The following is a 20,491-nucleotide window of genomic DNA, read 5'->3' as shown; positions in this document are numbered from 1 at the left end:
AGCGCCAGGCATACCTCATGAGCATGTTTGGAAAATGAGTCTGCACTGGACATCATGGCTGCAGTCCTCTCTTCCAAGTCACTGAGCTTCTGCCCTCTTTCATCGAGGGCCAGCCTGGCTCGGGCAAGCTCGCCCACCACTCCCGACGCGGCTCCTTTCACGCCTTCGATCCCACCAGGACCTGGGATGTGCTGTGCAAGGCTCCTTGAGGCCTTTCCCGAGGACGACTCTCCAACTGGAATCAGAGAAAAATAAATGAATAAAAATCCCACCATGTGGTAACATTAGAACACCATACAATCACAAAATTAATGTTTAACCTTATAACACACCTTTATTGTGTGGTTTTAAATTCTTTCTAGATGCTTTTCCAAATAAGCAAAACCACAATGTACCACTCCAAACTCCTACTTTCTCCCAGACCATACAGCAGAAATTTGGGGAAGCAGGGCTAGCTAGCAATTGTTGGGAGACACAGGTACGCTGCTGTAAGTCTCATAACTAAAACTGCCTTTGGGGCTACTAACATTATAGCTAAGTTTAAGTTTTCAGATTCGATTTAGTATTCTTGATCCACACTTACTTTATGCTGCCACTATGGTAGCCCAGAGCTGTAGATAGGCTTTGTCTCCATTAATGTTTTCACGTTCCAAACACATACAACCATCCTTTTTTTGTTAACATAGCTTGTTTGCCCCTGCCCTCAGTACCAAGACTCTGATTATCTAACACCCAGCTCACAGCACGTCTCAGAACCTGATGGCGAGGGTTTAGTTATACGGCCTTGTACTTCCATTTCTTTCCCCGAACTGTAAGTCAGAAGCTCTCTCAGGCTCTAGCAATCCCAGAATGCCTTCATGCCCACAAGGAGCCCACGGCCTGTTACCCTCACTGTCTACTCTCCTTTTCCCTGGTTTTGCTCTATTCTAGCTCCTAGTACCTGCCCATCATAAGTATTCCACATAAACACACCCACACGGCCTGTAGCCTTTCCGGACTGACTTCTCTCCCTGGAGATACTGTCCTGGTTTCTGCGTGGCAGCCCGTGTCAGTGCTCCCTGGCTCATCAGAGCACCACGTGGCAGCCTGTGTCAGTGCTCCCTGGCTCATCAGGGCACCACGTGGCAGCCCGTGTCAGTGCTTCCAGGCTCATCAGGGCACCACGTGGTAGCCCGTGGCAGTGCTCCCTGGCTCATCAGGGCACCACGTGGCAGCCCGTGGCAGTGCTCCCTGGCTCATCAGGGCACCACGTGGCAGCCCGTGTCAGTGCTCCCTGGCTCATCAGGGCACCACGTGGCAGCCCGTGTCAGTGCTCCCTGGCTCATCAGGGCACCATTTTAAGTGCACATCATATTTCACTTGCCCTCTCACGCACTAATGGACTTGGGTTGTTTCTGCTTTTTGGTTTATTATAAATAATGCTTCCGTGAACACCTGTGGAAGTGTTTGTTTAAACACTTGTTTTCAGTTTCCCTGGGTGTATATGCCTGGGACTAGATCAGCTGTGAAATAGTCTGGGACACTTGGAAACTCAATGTTGAAGTTTCTGAGGTCTAGGGGGCAGCTCTCTAAAGTGGGCATCTTCACCACTTCATCTCCACCAGCAATGTGAGCTGCAGTTTGTCTACACTCTTCCAATGTTCATGTGTCCTCCTGATGACAGCTGTGGTAGTGAACATGATGGCTTTGGGCACATATTATTTCCTGAATGACATCAATGTTGGACATCTGATTATTGATCATGAATACTTAAAAAGAAATCCCAACCTTGTATTCATTCAAAATTGGGCTACTTATTCTTTTAATATGGAATTATGAGTTCTTTGTATATTCTGGGTGTAGACTTTATCAGGTATCACATATGCTATTACTTGAATTATCATCTTCTCTTCTTGCTTTTTATTTTTTGGAAACATAATGTTCTCACATAGATGAGCTATAATTTACTTCATTTATTTTCAGGTTGTTTGTGAATTAGGTAAACTCTCTGGTAACCTCTGACTAATCGAGGGGACAGACATTTATTTCATTTCCTTTGAAGGACTTTGTCCCTTAACTCTCATGTAGAAGTCCTTGATTATTTTGACTTAATTTTCATGTTGTTCGTTTTACCCATGTGAACACCAGCAGCTATGTCAACCTAATTTGTTGAAAAGTTCATTATTTCACCATTGGACTTTCTCAGCATTCTTGAGGAAAATCATTGACTAAAAATGCTATGGTCTAACTTTTGGATTCTCAATTGTATTCTATTGCTACATCCACACCAATATCCCACTGTCGTAATTACAGACTACAGCTGTATATTAACTTTGGTGATGGGAAATGCTGGCCTTCTCTGTTCCTTTAAGACTTCCGAGAGTCACACGGAGGAGGAAATGGTGAGATAGGGTTTCATTGATGGGTATCTTGTCATTGTTGGAAGTTGTAAGAATTCTCCCATGGTGCTGTGTCGTAGAGAAACTACAAAATATGTACCACATATTTCAAAAGGATGCCTTACTACAGTGAGCCTATATAGGAGTTATTTTAAAAGCCATTCATTCATACACAATCATTTAATCTATTATGTCCTTTATTGCATTTATGAACTATCGTGATGGCCATGTGGAAGCTACCCACCTTCTTGATTGCATTCTACAGTATTCATTAAAAATAAAGTTAAGTATGGAAACATGAGATTTTTCTGTATGTGGAAGGGTTATCTTTGCTTCCTTATTTTCATGTAAATTTTAGTAACTGTTTATTATATTAGGCAAAGATCTAGAGTCTAATGGGGAGTGTTCAGATTGTTTTGAGGAGCAGTGTTGACATCTCAACAGGATAAAAAAAATCCCTTAAACCCAAGAACATGAGAAGGTATTCTGTATAGCTGTTAATTTCTTTAAATAACACTCTCAAGTTTTAATGAGAATATCTTTTGCTTCTTTGTGAAGTTATTTCTAAGTGGTTTACTTTATAATGCAGAACTCAGAGAAGAGCTAACACCAGTGCTCCCCTGAGCACCCCATATAGACATAGGGGAGCACAGCCTACTTCTCTCAGGAAGCCAGCACAGACACAGACTGAGAACTAAGCAATAACTGAAACTGTTTCCTGAATTTCATTTTTGGATTATTCATTGTCAGCATAGAGAAATAATAGGCAACCTTTAAAGACAGAGCTTGGCTCATTTCACCTTGGTAACTTGTTTATCAGCTTTATTTATTTTTGTCTGGTTTACTTAGGTATCTTCTATAATTAAGACTCTATTATGTAAAAATACAGACAATTTTACTTTCTCCACTCTGATCTACACACATCTTTCTTTTCTTGCGTGATTATACTGGTTTGTCCCTAAGGGGCGAGGTCCCTCTGACTTCTGCACACATGTACCATCAGCCACACTGTGGGGTAAGGACCTAACTTAGAGTGCCATTACATATGTGCATGTGTATGACTGGGCATGTACACATGCTGTTGGTCAGCAGTTTACTCCCCTGTTAGAGGGAAAGGGAGGCACATGAGACCCAGGAGGTAGACAAAACTTCCTGCCTAAGCAGGCAGGAACTGAGACAGTCTCTAAGCCCTCTTTCCAGTTTTACAGGAATAGCCATGTACCGTGGAGAAGAGGTCAGCTGTGCTGTGGACAGGGAGAGTCCTGGACCATCCAGCTGCTTTCAAGCTGTCTAGAGTCTAAGGTTGCAGCTCTTATAGTCATTACCTATGCTGAAGTGTCCTGTGACATAGTCTGTGGTCATCCTTATGCCCGTCAGAAACCCCTCATTGATAGACCTAGTTACTACTAATGCCCGAGAAGAAGTCATTGATTAGCTAAGCTGGACATTGGCATGACCATGACTTTGGTCTGTGGTGAACAGACAGGTGTGTCCCATCCCCCTAGAAAGCACCTCTCACACGGCACGGGCATACACCAGGTTTTTGAAGAACTCATGCGGTCCATGAACTCAGTATTTGGACTCATTGTAATCTTATTTCTCTTAACAAAGTGTTACACATTTTATTACTGTCAGTGTAAGTTTTGAATTTCTGTTAACATTTACTTCTTGGCCATGTGTGCGTCCACGTATCCATTCACCTATCTCTTCATCCAATCAGGGCCTGTGTGTGGTAGGCAAGACCCTTTCTACTAAAATTATACTTTTTTCCTAAAAATAAATAACTGTTGCTAGGTAGAAAAATGCCCCCTTTCTCAAGATGGCTACATTTCAATTTCCGGAAGGCAGGGATATGCCACCCTGTAACAGGAAAGGAGCTTCAGAAGTGACTGAGAGGTTACCTTCCATCAGCTCGGACTCCAAAGAGCAAAGAGCTTTTAGTAGGCAGGGAGTCATATTGGCCCAGAGAGACAGAGATGTGACACTGCCTAGCACAGTGACAAAGAGACCAGGACCTAAGGAACAGAGATGACCTCCAGATGCAGAACAGAGCCCTCCAGAAGAACAGTGTGCTGGGGGCAGCAGGACAAACCGTGCTTATTTCTTACCTACAGAACTGAAGCCAAGAAGCCTTAGTAAGCCAGGTTGTTTTAGGTCAGTAGTAGATTTGTGGTATAATAGCAGTGACAAAGGGCTAATACAAAGAATAATTGATAAAGATTGGCTTTTAAGGTTTTGTATACTGATTTATCCAGTACTTGTAAAATAAAACAAAACATATCTACAAACTGTTCTGCCCTGAACAGGACTGTGGGGCCATGGTCACGCCTCACTCAGCTGCTACGAGGCAAGAAAATGGAAGCAGACTGCTCTCCCTGCCCCCCCTCCCCCTAGCACAGTCAGTAACTGCGGTTGGAGCATAAGCCACTGAGAGTCTTGCTGGGCTACAGTAGTATAGAGCGGGAGAAGGCTTGGCCAGCGTGTGTAAAGCCAAAGGTTCAACTCCAGTCCTGGAAAATACATCTGAGTACAGCCAGCTTTACCCCTCTGCTGTTGCTTTCTATCTGGTGCCATTTGAAGCTATACTGATTTTGGTTGCCTGAGAAAATTATTTTCCTGATTGAGGACAGAATGAAAAGTAATTTTATGCCTTTTGGTGCAATAAATGTGAAACAGCATAATTTATACATGTAACAAAAGTTTTATACAGATTGAATATTTTTGTCTTAAAGGGATATCAGTCAACTTACATAGTTCTTCTCTATCAAGAGATTGTGCACCGCCTCCAAATAAGCCTTTGAAGAAGCCTCTGTTTGGAGCTTCTGGGGTCTCCACAGGCGTAAAGAGCTCACCGAGCATCTCCTTTAAAATCAAAACAAATTATACTGTTAACACTTTGGGAACCAGGACCCTGACCGACAAGGCCAGCGCTGCACGTGCTGTACCGGTGGGGACGACTGCCTTGAGATTCACCAACAGGTAAGAAGCAACACGGTGACCAACTCTAACAGTCGGTTTCTAAGAGCAGACTCAAGAGACAGTTTGCCATTTTGTCCTCCCACTGCTGGTTTGCATTAGGGACAAGACAGCATGTCTGCTTAGATAGTGAGGTGATATAAGTTTTGTATCAGTGACTGTCTTGGTTTATATCCTAGGCTAGCCTGGGATACAAGATCTTTTTCTAAGTCCTGGGACTGCACTGTCATGCCAAGTGACTATTTGACTTTCAAGAAATCATTTCAATCTAATTCAAGAACTGCTAATTTGCCTGACAACCAGTTCAACTTCTAATAGGAAGAATATTCTCTACCTGTAGGTCAAGGCATTCACTGTAACAGGGTCATATTTTTTTTTAAATTTTATTCGATATATTTTTTATTTACATTTCAAATGATTTCCCCTTTTCTGGTTTCCCCGCTCCCCGAAAGTCACATAAGCCCCCTTTCTTCCCTCTGTTCTCCCACCCATCCCTTCCCACTTCCCTGTTATGGTTTTGTCTTATACTGCTACACTGGATCTTTCCAGAACTAGGGGCCACTCCTCATAACAGGGTCATATTAGTTTCAGCACTGTCACCTTGACTGGAAACACATCAATTTCCTTTCTCATAAGCATGCAATTTTCATAAACACCATTCTGACAGGTGGGATTTCAGAAGCAAGGCAGGAAGAGGGAAGAGAGACTCCTGTACTGTCAAGTCTTCCCTGACCTCACTGCCAACAGTCTTCAGACAGAGGAAAAGTGACAAGTAAGTCTGGAGGGAGGAATGGCCACACACAGGGAGCGGCCAGGACTGGAAGGAACACTGAACACATGACAACTATGGCCCACATGATACTAAACAGAGAAAACAGAATGCTGCCACCATTCCCACAGAGTGGAAAGCAGGCATGGTCCCTGCCCTTCACTCCACCACTGAGCTGCGGGCTGAGGACACGGAGACCGAAGGAGGCAAAGAGATGCAGAGAGGGAGGAGGAAGTCCTCCATTTAATACAAAGCTTGATCAGAAAAGTGTGTTACCAACATTTTCGCATAGCGTGTCCGAATTTCTTATGTGGTTCTGTTCAGAAGACTAGGTTATTTTAGTAAAAGTCTACTCTTAGAAAAAGTTTACTCTGAAGTTACCAATTTGTGTTTTTACAACAGGCAGGAAGAAGTGCAGGGGCTGCAGCTCAGAGATCTTTGCCGAATCCAGGGTGACAGAGTTTTTCCTCATTCATTTCCCTTCAAGAGTCTTACAGTTTGGAGCTAAAGTGCAGACCAGTGATCATGTGATAATTGCATTAGGCAAATTAAGTAAGCCTCAGAATGACAAAATTATGTTTTTCCCTCATTTGTTCTAGAATTTACCCTGATCTACAAACTGCTTGCATAGATGGCATGAGAGCAGAAGGAAAACTGTGTAGGGTGTGGTGAGGACCAACCAAAGGGCAGACAGAACAAAGGCAAGACAGTGCCCGACTATGTTATCCACGTACAGGAAAGCCGCCCTATGATGCCGACGCCCAGCACAGGGCAGGACTGTGACACAACAGACACAGAGCAGCAGGCTTCTGAGGCCCCCACACTGGCTATGTGCTGTCCCATGAGGACAGTGGACGGACAGCAGGACCCTCCGAGGCCCTCAAGCTGGACAGGAATGCTAATGCTTTGTCGCTCACCTGCAGATTCTCACATGTCTCTTGACTGTAGGTGAGCCTCTGGATTTCTGTAGGTGAGACAAGGTATAAGGCTTGTCCATTGTTGGCGAAGCAGAACGTCCTGGCTATCCGCATGTTGGTCAGGGGCAGGTAGTAGACATCCAGGAGAGGTCGCAAGCTTGGCAGACTTCAGGGAAAATACATCATTTATTGGTAATGCAACATGCTATTTCTAGATGCTACAGGATAGGTACAATGTACAATGATATTATACATGAAGACAGGACACTCAGGACCCACTACTCTGAACGCTAGCCTAGAAAATTAATGATAGAAAAAAATCACTGGGGCTGTTGTTTAGTTTATACAGCCAGAAAGGGGAAAATATAGTCTGTATCTCGCATATCCATGTTTACTATTAAACATATTCTCAGTATGTAAGCAATACAGTATTTTTTCAAGCTGAATTTTATAATGTGACCAAAGCAGGAATACTGTATGTGTTCCAGAACGGCCTCCTTACCTGAAAGTCATAATATGGCCGTTGGCACAGAAGCAGGCAAGGCAGACACTGTTACTGAGAGCGACAATGTCCCCGCGGAGCACGAAGGACGTCTCAGTGAGACTCTGCTTGTACGCACAGCTCTGGGCTGGCAGGGAGATCACCTTTGCTTGCTTTTCAGAGCATATCACTGCGTACTGGGTTTCACTAATTTCCTGAGAAGAGGAGGGGGACACTGAGACAGGTCGCCGCTTTTTCAATTTCTCCTTTTCGTCTTTTTCTTCAGGAACGTTGTGCTCTTTCCAGGGTTCATATGCAGGTGGCGTTAAGCAGCCCGTGGCGTCCAGAAACGCCATCCTCAAGATTGCACCTTTTAACCTCAATATAGTACCTAGAACGTAGAAGTTTAGTATACACTTCCATTGTGAAATTCAGAGGAAATATGCTTATTCCAACTCTGACACTAAATCCACTCAGATCTGTTGACTCAACACTGCACTGGATATGCAGGTCACGGATAAAATCCAAAACCCAAGCCAGGTAGTCAGTGGTATGAAAAATATGTCATTATTACATGCTCCAAACATAAATGTCAAATGTTGATAATTTACAGTTAAATAATGAACTCTGCACACACATATACATCTGACCTATAGATTAATAAATGAATGATATGTTGTTTCATTTAAATGTAGAACTGGAGAATTTATTTTAATTAAAAAAAAAACAATTTGTGCACACAGTACCTGTGGAAATGGGGGCAACTCTGGGAAGTGGGTCTCTCTTGCCCTTGCTTCTGAGGCAGGACTGCTGCTGCATAGTCCACACTGACCCACGAACTCTGGGTCCGTTTCCCTGTCTTGCCTCTCATCCTGACACGCAAGTGCTACTGTTACTGTGACTCACCTGCTCTAAGCTATTGATTTGAGTTCTGGGGACTGAACACAAGTTAGCAGGCTTGAGTGGCAAATGATTTTACTATCTGAGCCTTCCCCATGGCCATAGAATATTTTCTTCTTAAACCATTAAAAGCTATCACTAATATCATTATTAATCTTTACAGCACTTAGATCAGTAAATGAAAAGCTAGTGCTTCTAATGAAGCCAGAGGTGGTCTCACGTGGGAAGACATCTGCACCCTGCACCGGGTCATACATACCACTTGGGGACACGATCACTGGCTGAAGGAGTCTCTGCTCAGGCCCCGGGGGGAGACTCAGTGAGATGACAAAAGCAGTTCCCACCGTGGTGCCCACCCACAGGCATGGGGACGGGGAAGAGTCTGTCTTCCGGGCGAAAGTCTCACAGAAGTGAAGAGCAGAGATGGCTTCCCGGGACTCTCTGTCAATGCTGGTTACACTTGAACTCCGTGATCTGCTGAAGGAATTGTCTTTTACATCTGAAATGATTTAAAAGGTGGGACTGCGTTAGTTTGTAGAAGTGTTGTAACACTTTTGTTGTTACAACAACAACAACAACAAAATAAATAAAGTCCTTCAGGTGAAAAGAAAGAAAAAATATGTTAATAAAATTTCCCCATTGCTTAAATGTAAAATACAAATAAACAAATAGTTTTCAGAAGTGAGGAGGGCAGCTACTAAAGAAACTCAACTGGGTGTGTGCCTCTGGTGCCGGCACCGACAGTTCCATGGACCTCTTATATCCTTGGCATCACAATTCATGATTAGGTAAAAGTAAAAATTTGAAGATCTTTTCGGTTGTTGCATGTACAGAGTGCATCTAGAAGTGCTTCAGGTGGAACCACTTCTGCTTCCCAGTCTGTTCATATGAACACCACAAAAATGATGAAAAAGGTAGCCCCACTTTCCTAACCACAAACAGCAGTCATCTATGAACGTGTCATGGGTATCTGGCTATTAGTGCCAGGCACAAGCTCTACCCAAGCTTGTCTGGAAGGGTGCAGCTACTTTATTTCAATTTTTTCATTTTAATATTTTGTATATCAGTGTATTGGCTGCAGGTATGCCTGTGTGAGGGTTCAGACTCTGGGAACTGGAGTTATGGATGTTGTGAGATGCTTTGTGGGTCCTGGGAGTTAAACCCAGGTTGTCTCTAAGAACAGCCAGTGCTCTTCTCTACCGAGACTGATGGAACTATTTTAATTATTCTCTACCACATTCTTGTTTTTGATCCCGTCTCAAGTCTTGGTTTTTTCTCTGGGAACTGCATTACCAAATGCCTTCTGCTTTGTCTCCTGAGGAACTATATCACTAACAAAGCATTACATTCTTCTGACATGAAGATACTCAGGTTATCCTAAGGAGCTAACACATGCTTTCTATTGCCACAAGCTGTCTCAGGGCTGTTTCTCATTTTTCTGTCACCAATCTAGTTCTGTTATTCTGAATTCAGATTCTCCTTTCCATGTAACTAGTCTGATGGTTCCTCCCTGAGTGTCTCGGTGCTAATAGAATTCAATTTTACATGGCACAGTTGTGACTCAATTGCAGTGATTACCCCCCCCCCCCAGTAGCTTCTACCTGTCTATTTAGTCATGTTCTCAGTCTTATTAGATGGCCCAGAACCCTTGCATCAAGTGTTAACGTCCTGGCTCTGTCTCCCAATGATATACCTTTTCAGTTTGCTATAAATCCAAATGGAAACTTCTGATTTTTTTTCCAAACACATCAGGAGGTATCACAGGACAAGCTAATAACTATCAGGTGATCTTTCTGAAATGACTTCACTTTAGATTAATATCTACAATGAAGCTCTGATAGGCAAGGCCCAGGAATAAATCATTTTAGGAAAGATTCCTGCTATTAATATGCTTTTCCTGTTATTATTAAACATATATAACAATCACTAGATATTAGCCCACCCTTTTGAACAGATATTGTCAAGTCTACAAAGATGTACTACTGTCTTGTAGTGATGCTATATAGACAAATAGATGACTTCTTCATCCTTAATGATGATCCTATTAAGAATTCCTAAGATTGGTCTGCACTTGGAGCTGACCCTGTGCCTGCCACAGAGCTCCGTACCCAAATACCAGTGGGAGAGAGGGAGTCTCCTAGGATGTGACAAGCCCGTGGGCACAGGTAAGAACACAACTTCTGCTCTGAGGGACCTGCCTGGAGCCCTCAGGACACAGAATCTGAGGAGTAGTTGGGGATAGGATCTTTCTGGTTTCTGTCTGCACCCTGGAGCTGACCCTGTGCCACAGCTCTCCATACCCACATTCCTCCCGGAGAGAACTGGCCTCACAGGAGTATTGACACACAAGCTAGTAGGAGGGACAAGTCACAGTCAGAGACAGCAAGACCAGCTAACACCAGAGATAACCAGATGGCAAAAGCCAAGGGCAAGAACATCAGCAACCAAAACCAAGGCTACTTGGCATCATCACAACCCAGTTCTCCCACCACAGAGAGCCCTGGATACCCCCAACACACGAGAAAAGGAAGACTCTGATTTAAAGCCACATCTCATGATGATGATAGGGGATTTTAAGAACGGCATAAATAACTCCCTGAAAGGCATACAAGAGAACACAGGTAAACAGGTAGAAGTCTTTAAAGAGGAAACACAAAAATCCCTTAAAGAATTACAGGAAAACAGAACAAAACAGGTGAAGGAATTGAACAAAATCATCCAGTATCTAAAAATGGAAATAGAAACAATAAAGAAATCACAAAGGGAGACAACCCTGGAGATAGAAAACCTAGGAAAGAGATCAGGAGTCATAGATACAAGTATCAACAACAGAATACAAGAGAGAGAAGAATCTCAGGTGCAGAAGAGACCATAGAAAACATTGACACAACAGTCAAAGAAAACACAAAAAAGTAAACAGCTCCTAAACTAAAACTAAAACATCCAGGAAATCTGGGACACAATGAGAAGACCAAACCTAAGGATTATAGGTATAGAAGGGAGGGAAGACTCCCAAATTGAAGGGCTGGGAAATTATAGAAGAAAACTTCCCTAACCTAATGAAAGAGATGCCCATAAACATACAAGAAGTCTACAGAATTCCAAATAGAATGAACCAGAAAAGAAATTCCTCCCGTCACATAATAGTCAAAACACCAAATGCACAAAACAAAGAAATAATATTAAAAGCAGTAAGGGGAAAAGGTCAAGTAACATATAAAGGCAGACCTATCAGAATTATACCAGACTTCTCACTAGAGACTATGAACGCTAGAAGATCCTGGGCAGATCTCATACAGACCCAACCCAGGCTACTATATCTAGCAAAACTCTTAATTACCATAGCTGGAGAAACCAAGATATTCCATGACAAAACTAAATTTATACAATATCTTTCCACAAATCCAGTCCTACAAAGGATAACAAATGGAAAATGCCAACACAAGGAAGGAAAATACACCCTAGAATAAGCAAGAAAGTAATCTCCTTTCAATAAACCCAAAAGAAGATAGCCACATAATCATAAAAATAACATAAAAAGAACAGGAAGTAACAATCACTATTCCTTAATATCTCTTAACATCAATGGACTCAATTTCCCAATATAGGAAACATACCTCAGTGTCAAAGACAGACACTATCTCAGAGAAAAAGGCTGGAAAACAATTTTCCAAGCAAATGGTCCTAAGAAACAAGCTGGAGTAGCCATTCTAACATCAAATAAAAACAATTTCTCATAGAATAGCAAGAGCTGCACTACTTAGAGAAAGGAATAGAGTGGATAAACATGAATTACACCATGTAATTTTAGTAGCAAAAAAAAAATAAGTTTGGGACAAATTAATGATCAAAGAAAGCATTCACTCTAGAGTGTCTTTGACACTGAGATGCGTTTCCTGTATGCAGCAAAATGCTGAGTCCTGTTTGCGCATCGAGTCTGTTAGTCTAGGTCTTTTTATTGGGGAATTGAGTTATCAATAATCATAATGTGGTAACAGATTTTTGGTGTACATCTGGAAATAAGAAGGTTATAAATAAGCAATAAACAATTCTGTTGTGAGTATAAGAACAGTATAACAGGTGATGAGCTAACCTATACAAACAAGACTTCAAAAATATGACAGGACACAGCTGACCTGTTCCTTAGTTAACATAGATTATCCTCAACCAAACATGGAGAGAAACTTGCTGCCATAGATTTGGCTTGCTTAACCTTTGTTAATCTATGATAAAGTAATTATTACTTTGTCCTTACAATAAGTTTGTGCAAAGAAGGATGGATGAGAAAGAATTGTTTAGGTATAAGTTTCAAAAATAAATACATAATAAATAATCCATTCGTAATTTATTGTGTAATGACTTTAATCTGTCTTTGAAGAATATATTTTTGTACTGATTCTTTCTAGATAATATATAACTTGTGCCCATAGGAAAACTTTTGTCTAAAGCAGTATAAAAAGGCCCAAGGAAAAAAAGTTAATGATGGAACCTCAAAAAAAAATTAAAAAATAAAGAAGAATTCCTAAAATGATATCTGTATTTACTAAGCTCTTTTAAAGTGGGACTGCTATCAGGTCCTTTTCTGAGAGTCAAAACTGCAATCAGAACTGTGTTAGTCTCTGAAGTGTTACTAGTTGCTTCTAGATAGTAACCAGACTTTCTCCTACTCAGAGCACATTCCAAGAGGTTGTGAAACCATTAACCAATGGTCAACTAATGATTTATTATAGGTGCTAGGGCAGAAGATAAAATATGGGTTTATCTATACAAAAACTTCACTAATAACTTAGTTATGGTTTTAAACTTTCATTAAACCTATAGAGCGGTGACAGGTAATGAATGCTTAGTCAGATATTTACTCCTAACGGATATGCATGTAAAAATTCTTTGTTGTAAACTTCTATTTCAATTTATGATTTGATTTTATGTGTGAACTTGTGATGAACTTTTTAACACGTGTTCATTCTGAAAGATGTATAAGATCTGAGGACAAAGAGAAGAGTCAGAACGAAGCTGAGGGGAACTTTTAAGACAGTACACTTTTTAGACAGAACTGAACTCAAGAAGAACTTAGAAGTATAGGCATAGCATTGAGAGTAGGGTGAGAGCATTGTTGTGACTTTAGAGCAGGAGGAGAGAGCAAGATTAGAAGGAGAATGCAGAGTGGAATAACTTAGAAACTATAGGTAACTTAAAACTAAAAGAGCAATGTGCAGAACGCAGAGGGAAAGAGGAAGAAGCAGCTACAGACAGAGCAGAAGGAGCAGGCAGCCTCTCCTTACCAGAGGGCAGAACAGGTCTTTCCTCAATAGCAAGGCAGGCTGTCTTAAGCTTCCTTCTTAAAAACTTGGGTTTAATACATTTAGCATTAAAAGGGTAGAAGCTTTTCCTTTCTCTATGCAATAAAGATTGGAGCTCATATTTCATTCAGAATAAGTGAGTTCTTTCTGCACTGGTGCTTTGTCTTTTGCTCCAAATATATAGTATGGATGTGCATGTGTATGTAAGTTTGAACGGAGATGTATATATGCACATGTGTGAATCTATATGTGAATTTATGTGGGAGTTTATGCATATTTGCTTATGTAAAAGTTTTTCCTTCTGTGAGCATTATTTGTTTCTCTTAGTTTAATAGTTTTGCTCCAAAGAGAAGAATGAGAGAAAAATTTTCCCCTGCCCTGCTTAGGATATTTCTGTTTCCCTCCTTTTTCTTAGATAGCATTCACAGGAAAATTTTTACAACTTAGAAATAAACACTACAATTACTTTTCAAAGTGTCCCCTTTTCTTCCTGGGATTTTCGACTAGCAGGCTGAAAGTTAGAGCCTTGCACTTCCTGAGGAGACAGATATTACAAAGGCCACATTACTTAATCCCCTGCTGCTAGGCTACAGATGTGGATCGATTTTTACCTTCAGAGAGAGCAAGAATGGTAAGACTTTTTAGAAGTTATCAGCATTTCAGTATAGCTAGGGCGCTACAGCGTCCAGAGACCACCAGTTTTTAAAGCCACACCAGAGTCCTACTCTGCATCTCCTCTCATCTCAGCCAGCTCCAGGCTGGGATGTTCCCAGAATAGAAGCATGTGGTTAAGTTCTGGGATCCTCTGGTCCTTGCATCCAACCCTTCTGTACCAAGCAATACTCGCAATCTCAGAGGGTTCATCAGAACTCCCGAGCCACAGAGGTCTTGTGGCCTTCAGATCTACAGCTACGGAGACTTGTTCTCTCCCAGAGTTCTCATGAAACAGCAGTTCCCAGTTATTTGAGACCTGTCTTACTTCCTGCTCTAAGATGGCGTTTGATGCTCTGTAGAATGTTCTAGTTCCTCACTTGTAGAGTTTATTCAATAAACACTGAAGATGGAACTATGACTGACAGTTTAAGACATTCTATTCAACATAGCCATTTAGGATATATTAAAATTCCCAGAAATATCTAAAAATCACACCTAGTACACTATACTTTTGAAATCATGGCTTTCAACATTTTCTTAAGTGTCATTAATAAAAATGCAAAAACAGAGCTTTCTTTGTAAGGTAAATTTTAGTAAATAAAAAGGTATTACTCAATCCTTATACTCCCACAAACATCCTGCAAACAAATTTAGATTCATAAATTAAAAATATTCCCCTAGTAATTTTATGTAACACAATTTTGATGATAGCTGACCCTAGTGAATGTCACATCTAACTGTAGTTTCTAAACACATCCTTTTCTGTTCAGCAGTCTGTGCTTCTGTTACAGATAATGTGGAGAAAAGGTGACTGTGAGGGAGTCATCCAAAGGCTCACGTGCAGAAGGAAGGCCACTCTTCAGGATGGCAATGCTGACAGTGGCACACCACTAAGTGCAGGATCCAGGGGAGATGCATGCCACTGCAGCACCAGCCACAGAAGACATGTGTGCAGTTCCCAAGTCGCCCTAGTCTAGTTGACGCGAGAAGGGCTGGCCTCTACCTCTGCCTCACGTCTGGCCTGGCTGCCATGTGACCTGTCCCTCTGACACTCTTTCCCACCGCGATGCTATACATCATGATATAACGCAGCCAGAAAGCCCTGGCCAGAGACAAGCAGATGAGGGTATCATGCAGGTCTTTAAAATGTGAATTATTAATACATGAACTCTTTGATAACAACTTGGGTATTTTGTTATAGCAACAGAAAATGGCTAAGGTTCTTAATGTAAAAGAAACTTTCTATAGTCAAAAAATATCAGAATTGTGGATGAGTTTATAAAATGACACTGACTATAAGAATTTATTAACTTTTGAAAACCTTCAAGCTACTTTTTAAAATTATAATTTAAGTATATTTTCCAATAAAATATTTTGCTTTTTAAACAATAGATATAAAGTTCCGACAATATTAATTGAGCCCTGGTGATAACAATGGAAAGTAATGGTACAAGAAAAGTTGGTAATAGAAATTTCAGTAAACTAAACAGGTGGAAATCTGCCATATTTGTTAAAATTATAGGAGATTAACAATCTCCTCTCCTAATTTTAAATGTTAATTCAAAGCCATTAGTAATAGAATGTATTAATTTAATGAACTAATCTAACATCAAAATATTAAACTATGTAACAGTTTTATTACGTGATTTGTCGTTAAGAAGTAGATAATCAAAGGAACTCGTCAGGTTCGCTCCATTGACTAACAACTAAGCTCCAACGTAAGGGACGTAGGCTGCCTACTTCATCGGCTACTTACAGCCGATTACGTCAGAAGTTTCAGCATTTCATGAACTACAACTCCACCTATCCCTAGTAAGTTAGATCGCATGGGTCTTGTGGCACGGCTTTTTAGAAAGGACATAAGCTAAATAAGACAGAAGTGTTTATTCACTTGTTTATGTAAGGCAGCCTCTGTGTGTAGAGCAGCCTGGCTTCAAAGCTCTTGATGTTTTTGCCTGAGTTACTGAGAGCAGAATAACAGGTATTCACTACTAGACATGGTGAACAACCCTACTATGAAGAACAAGATAAAAGTTGCTAGCTTGCCAAAAGCCAGCTATGGTCATAATACTACATATTATCATTCTTATTCAAACTACATAATCACCTTGAAAGGTGTCATTTAACAAGTAATTAAAGAGGCCTGTAAAAGAAAGATGGACATACAGACAAAAATGACTGTTACAGTGGTGACATATAATGTACACTTAAAAATAGCTGACTGTAATGTGTGTGTGTGTGTGTATGGCTTTAAAAGACAGTCAGCTTACTGCTCAACTAGCAGTGTTTATTGTTACTGAAACCATAAGCCTCTCCAATTGTGTGATGAAAATCCTGGATCCTTTTCTGGAGTAAGCATGTATACATGGTAAGCCTAAGAAATTACACAGTAAGCCTAAAAAATACTTGGGTTCAAATTATGACTTTTATATTTTTAGTTATAAATCACACTTTTACAGTTTTATATAAATGCTTTCAATTAAACTCATTCTTTGATAATGACACACACACACACACACACACACACCTATATCTATAAGGCACTCAAATTTTCATTTTTATAATAAAGGATGTTGATCTTCTGGAAACAGGAGCTAGCTTGTATTCTGTGATTAATTTTCATTCCGTTTTAAGAGTATATAATTCAACTAATTTATATTTCCTCTGCTCAGAACTTTCTGATAGCTGTATACTAGTATGCCTAAACTAATTACCACATGCTTCCTCTCAGTATAAAAGCAATAAGAGAAACAGGAGAGATGCTAAATTAGTATGTTGAACATGACCAACACCAATACCTCAGTCTGACAAGGAATCTAGGAGGAATGAGGGGGGCAACTCAGTCATCTCTCAGATAATGCTCAGCAAAAGCATCCTTTTTTGTTACTTCTTCAGTTAAGATAGACATTTGAGGGAGGGGAATTCTAGAGACAAGCATGGCTTTGCCCGTATCCCTTTGGGGCATATCAGTTATCCTGTATACCAGAAATTTACATTATAATTTATAAGAGTAGCAAAGTTATTTAATTGCTGGGGTCACCTCCCCACCAAGCAGCATGAGGAACTGTATTAAATGGCTGCACGCGGGAAGGCTGAGAACCGCGGCTGCACCGAGTGGACCTTGTTATCTTTACTGAGATCCCATTTGTCAGCATAAACTACTGAGAGCTGCCACGAGACACACTAAGGCATCATATCTGAGTACTTTCCCACTGCCTTCATCATGAACGAGCTACGAAGAAGGATTATCACACAGTATTCCTCATTTACTATCAAAGTCAACAATGACAATCCTTAGTAAGAGATTTGTTCTGCATGAAAAACTAGTTGCATATTTTAAAAATAGAAAGTTAGTATATAATTAAGTGTGCAGAATTTAAAGTAGGTTTTTGAATGGATGGGATGTAAATAGCTTCAGAAAAAATTAAACCGTAATCCAAAAAGCTTGACTAAATTTTATTTGGAAAAAAGCAGGAGAGGCAAGTGAGTAAGTGTTTTGTTTTCCCTGAGTGCATATCCAAAATACTGTTTCAAAAGGCATTAAATCACTGAGCCTCTTGCATTGTGACCCTGACTCAGTATGATCTACAATAATTTCCTATCTTCAGATCTCCACTTTGCTACTCTACTGTGCTGACAGACCAAGAGTGTATTTTCATCCTCACTTGGGTGTTCTTCCACTGACCCAGGGGCACAACTTTCTCCTGAAGCAGTCAGAGCCCCTCATTAAGGTTCAGTTCCTTTGGATATTTATTCTACTTACCTAAGTCAGGCTTTAGGTCAGTTGGCAAGCTTAATTTCCTTGACATCTTTGCTGAAAAATAAAATATATTTTTAAAAATTTGAGAAATATTTGATTGGTATTTATCATAGCAACTGATTTTCAAGATAGAAGTGAATAATTTTATTTCAAAATCGAGATTCTGGAGTAGATAGCTATGTTTAGTAACATCAAGGGTGGAAGAAAGAAATCTTCCCTGCAAATTGTTAACAGTGTGCACTCACTTGATGTAATCTTTGTGTGCTTGAAGTTCTTCCTTCAAGGCAGCATTGTGTGCTCTTTACTTAAATATAAGGATTGCTCAGGGCTACAGGAGAAGGCTTGGCTTTTCCACAAAGAGAAAAGTTGTTCCTCAGGACTGTGTTGCAGATGAAGCAACAGCATGAGGACAGGCTAGGGTGTGGACACAAGACCTTCCTAGCTCCCAACACCATGGCTTCTGTACTCGCCATTGTTTTAAAGTTAATATTTAGACTATAAGACACATAAATCTCTAAAAAAAAAAATCAAAATATTTGTGTAGTAAACATCTGATACAGCTGTTTGATTTATTTATTTACCAATTTAATTATTTGGTATAAATTAATACTTCCATTTCTATTTCAGTAAAAAAAAACCACAAGTCATGCATAATCTAAAATTATGGCATTTACATAAAATGTAAATATAGGTAATTTTATGATAGAAAAATTAAAAGTTCATCTATAAACTTCATGGAATTCACTTTCCATCCTCAAAATCAGTTATTGCTTTAGTTTAGGAAGTGGTTTTACGTTAGGAGTCAGTTTTCTACAACTATTCTGTTAGTGGTAGTGTATGCGTCAGAGAATAGTGCTCCCTATATTTTTGAAAAAAATATTGGTTAATACACGAATGCATACGTTTGGTTAAAGTTTGGATGGTTAGGAGATATTTAAAGCACAGACCCTGCTAGTCCATAAGGGCGCCATGTAAACAAAGAGAAATCCAGTCATAGTACATAACCTCCACATCTAAAAAAACAACAAACCAAATCCAGTGTTAGGAGTAGGTATTCAGGAGACTGGGAGGGGCTCTGGGGTAGGGAGGAAGTCGCCTAGTGCTGCTCAGCTCAGCAGGCTAATTAGTTATACTCCAACTGGCCACATTTACATATCAGTCATCTCTTCTTTGCCAGCTTACCAAGTCTGAGACAAGAGGTACAAGGCAATACAAAATTAGGAGAGCTGAATATAGTCACAGCTGTTATCTCACATACTTGGGTGCTGTCATATTTGATGTAGGATAATCTTATATTTAGATGATCTGTGTCCCTCAGTCTTCTAAAGACAATATTAAATGAAGATGTTCAAAGAAACCATAGAAGTTTTCATCAGATATCACAGGTCCAATATAAATAGATTGGTAACACATGAAGCTTGAAATAATAATAATAAAAAATCAGTCTTGCATAGCTCAAACATAACTTTTAAAGGACTCTTAAGTCATGGATGTCATCGCTCCAGACCCAACTACTCTGCTCGGTCAGGTATTGTGAGCCACCAACTCACACTTCTCAAATGCAAGGGTGCACATCAGTCACTTGTGCTGCATTTGTAGATAGCCTAGTTCTTCCTTATCCCAATTCTGTGATAATATTCTTAGAAAAAGGGGCAGGGAACCTTTAAGACAAATGCACAGAATGTCACACATCAACATAAGCTCAACTCTTTATTTTAAAACAAAATTCAACATACAGATAAATACAGAAAAATGAACTATCGCAAATAATTTGTAAATAATTCCTCTTGAAGTAAATACTATGAAATGAATAATTTATTAATTATAAATGTTTTTATTGATACTTTTGTTGGAGTGATTTGCGCTATGTATTCAGATGTTGATTATTGTGCCCAGAGATCTGGTTGCAGTTTAGACACTGGCACTGTCTTGGTTGTTGAAGCATCTCCTGTCTCAATGTTGGATAAAATTTGTTCTCCATCATTTCAGATTTGTTAATAAAGAACTGATCAGCCTATAGTTGGGGAGGAGAGCTAAGGCAGGACTTGTGAACCAGTGCGGGGGGTGGGGGGGACCCATGTGGAGAGGTGTCAGAGGAGGTCACCACAGGAGGGCAGCCACAGCAGTCATCACCAGTCATCACGGGAGGGTTACCAAGGGAGGGTTACCACAGGAGGGTAGCCATGGGAGGGTCTCCACGGGAGGGTCTCCACAGGAGGGCAACCACAAGTACATGGACAGCAGAGGCAGCTGGGGAGACTGAGATGGCAGGTCACAGGGCAGGTGGCTGGGTAGCAGCCAGTAGAGTTGGGTTAGAATAGATGCAAACATTGCCCAGCTGAGTACCTGAAGCTTT

General features: G+C 40.5%; 1 protein-coding gene across 5 annotated transcripts in view; it reads right to left on the bottom strand.

The window, feature by feature from the left end:
• The window catches only part of Stxbp5 (syntaxin binding protein 5), a 147,888-nt gene that overhangs the window by 3,575 nt on the left and 123,822 nt on the right, over positions 1 to 20,491 (bottom strand). For 4 of the 5 annotated variants that reach the window (XM_052169259.1, XM_052169260.1, XM_052169261.1 and 1 more), the window contains 6 exons: positions 18,139 to 18,189; positions 8,681 to 8,920; positions 7,543 to 7,912; positions 7,041 to 7,206; positions 5,129 to 5,240; positions 15 to 235 (listed from right to left, as the gene is read on the bottom strand). In XM_052169259.1, the coding sequence (XP_052025219.1) occupies positions 15 to 235; positions 5,129 to 5,240; positions 7,041 to 7,206; positions 7,543 to 7,912; positions 8,681 to 8,920; positions 18,139 to 18,189 (1,160 nt within the window). The remainder of the gene's footprint in view (positions 1 to 14; positions 236 to 5,128; positions 5,241 to 7,040; positions 7,207 to 7,542; positions 7,913 to 8,680; positions 8,921 to 18,138; positions 18,190 to 20,491) is intronic. The other variant, XM_052169262.1, reaches the window with a different exon arrangement.

Source organism: Apodemus sylvaticus, chromosome 23 (assembly GCF_947179515.1).
Source record: "Apodemus sylvaticus chromosome 23, mApoSyl1.1, whole genome shotgun sequence".
NCBI classification, from domain to species: Eukaryota; Metazoa; Chordata; class Mammalia; order Rodentia; family Muridae; genus Apodemus; species Apodemus sylvaticus.
The sequence above is the reverse complement of the archived record's forward strand: the minus strand, read 5'-3'. Positions and strand labels throughout refer to the sequence as shown.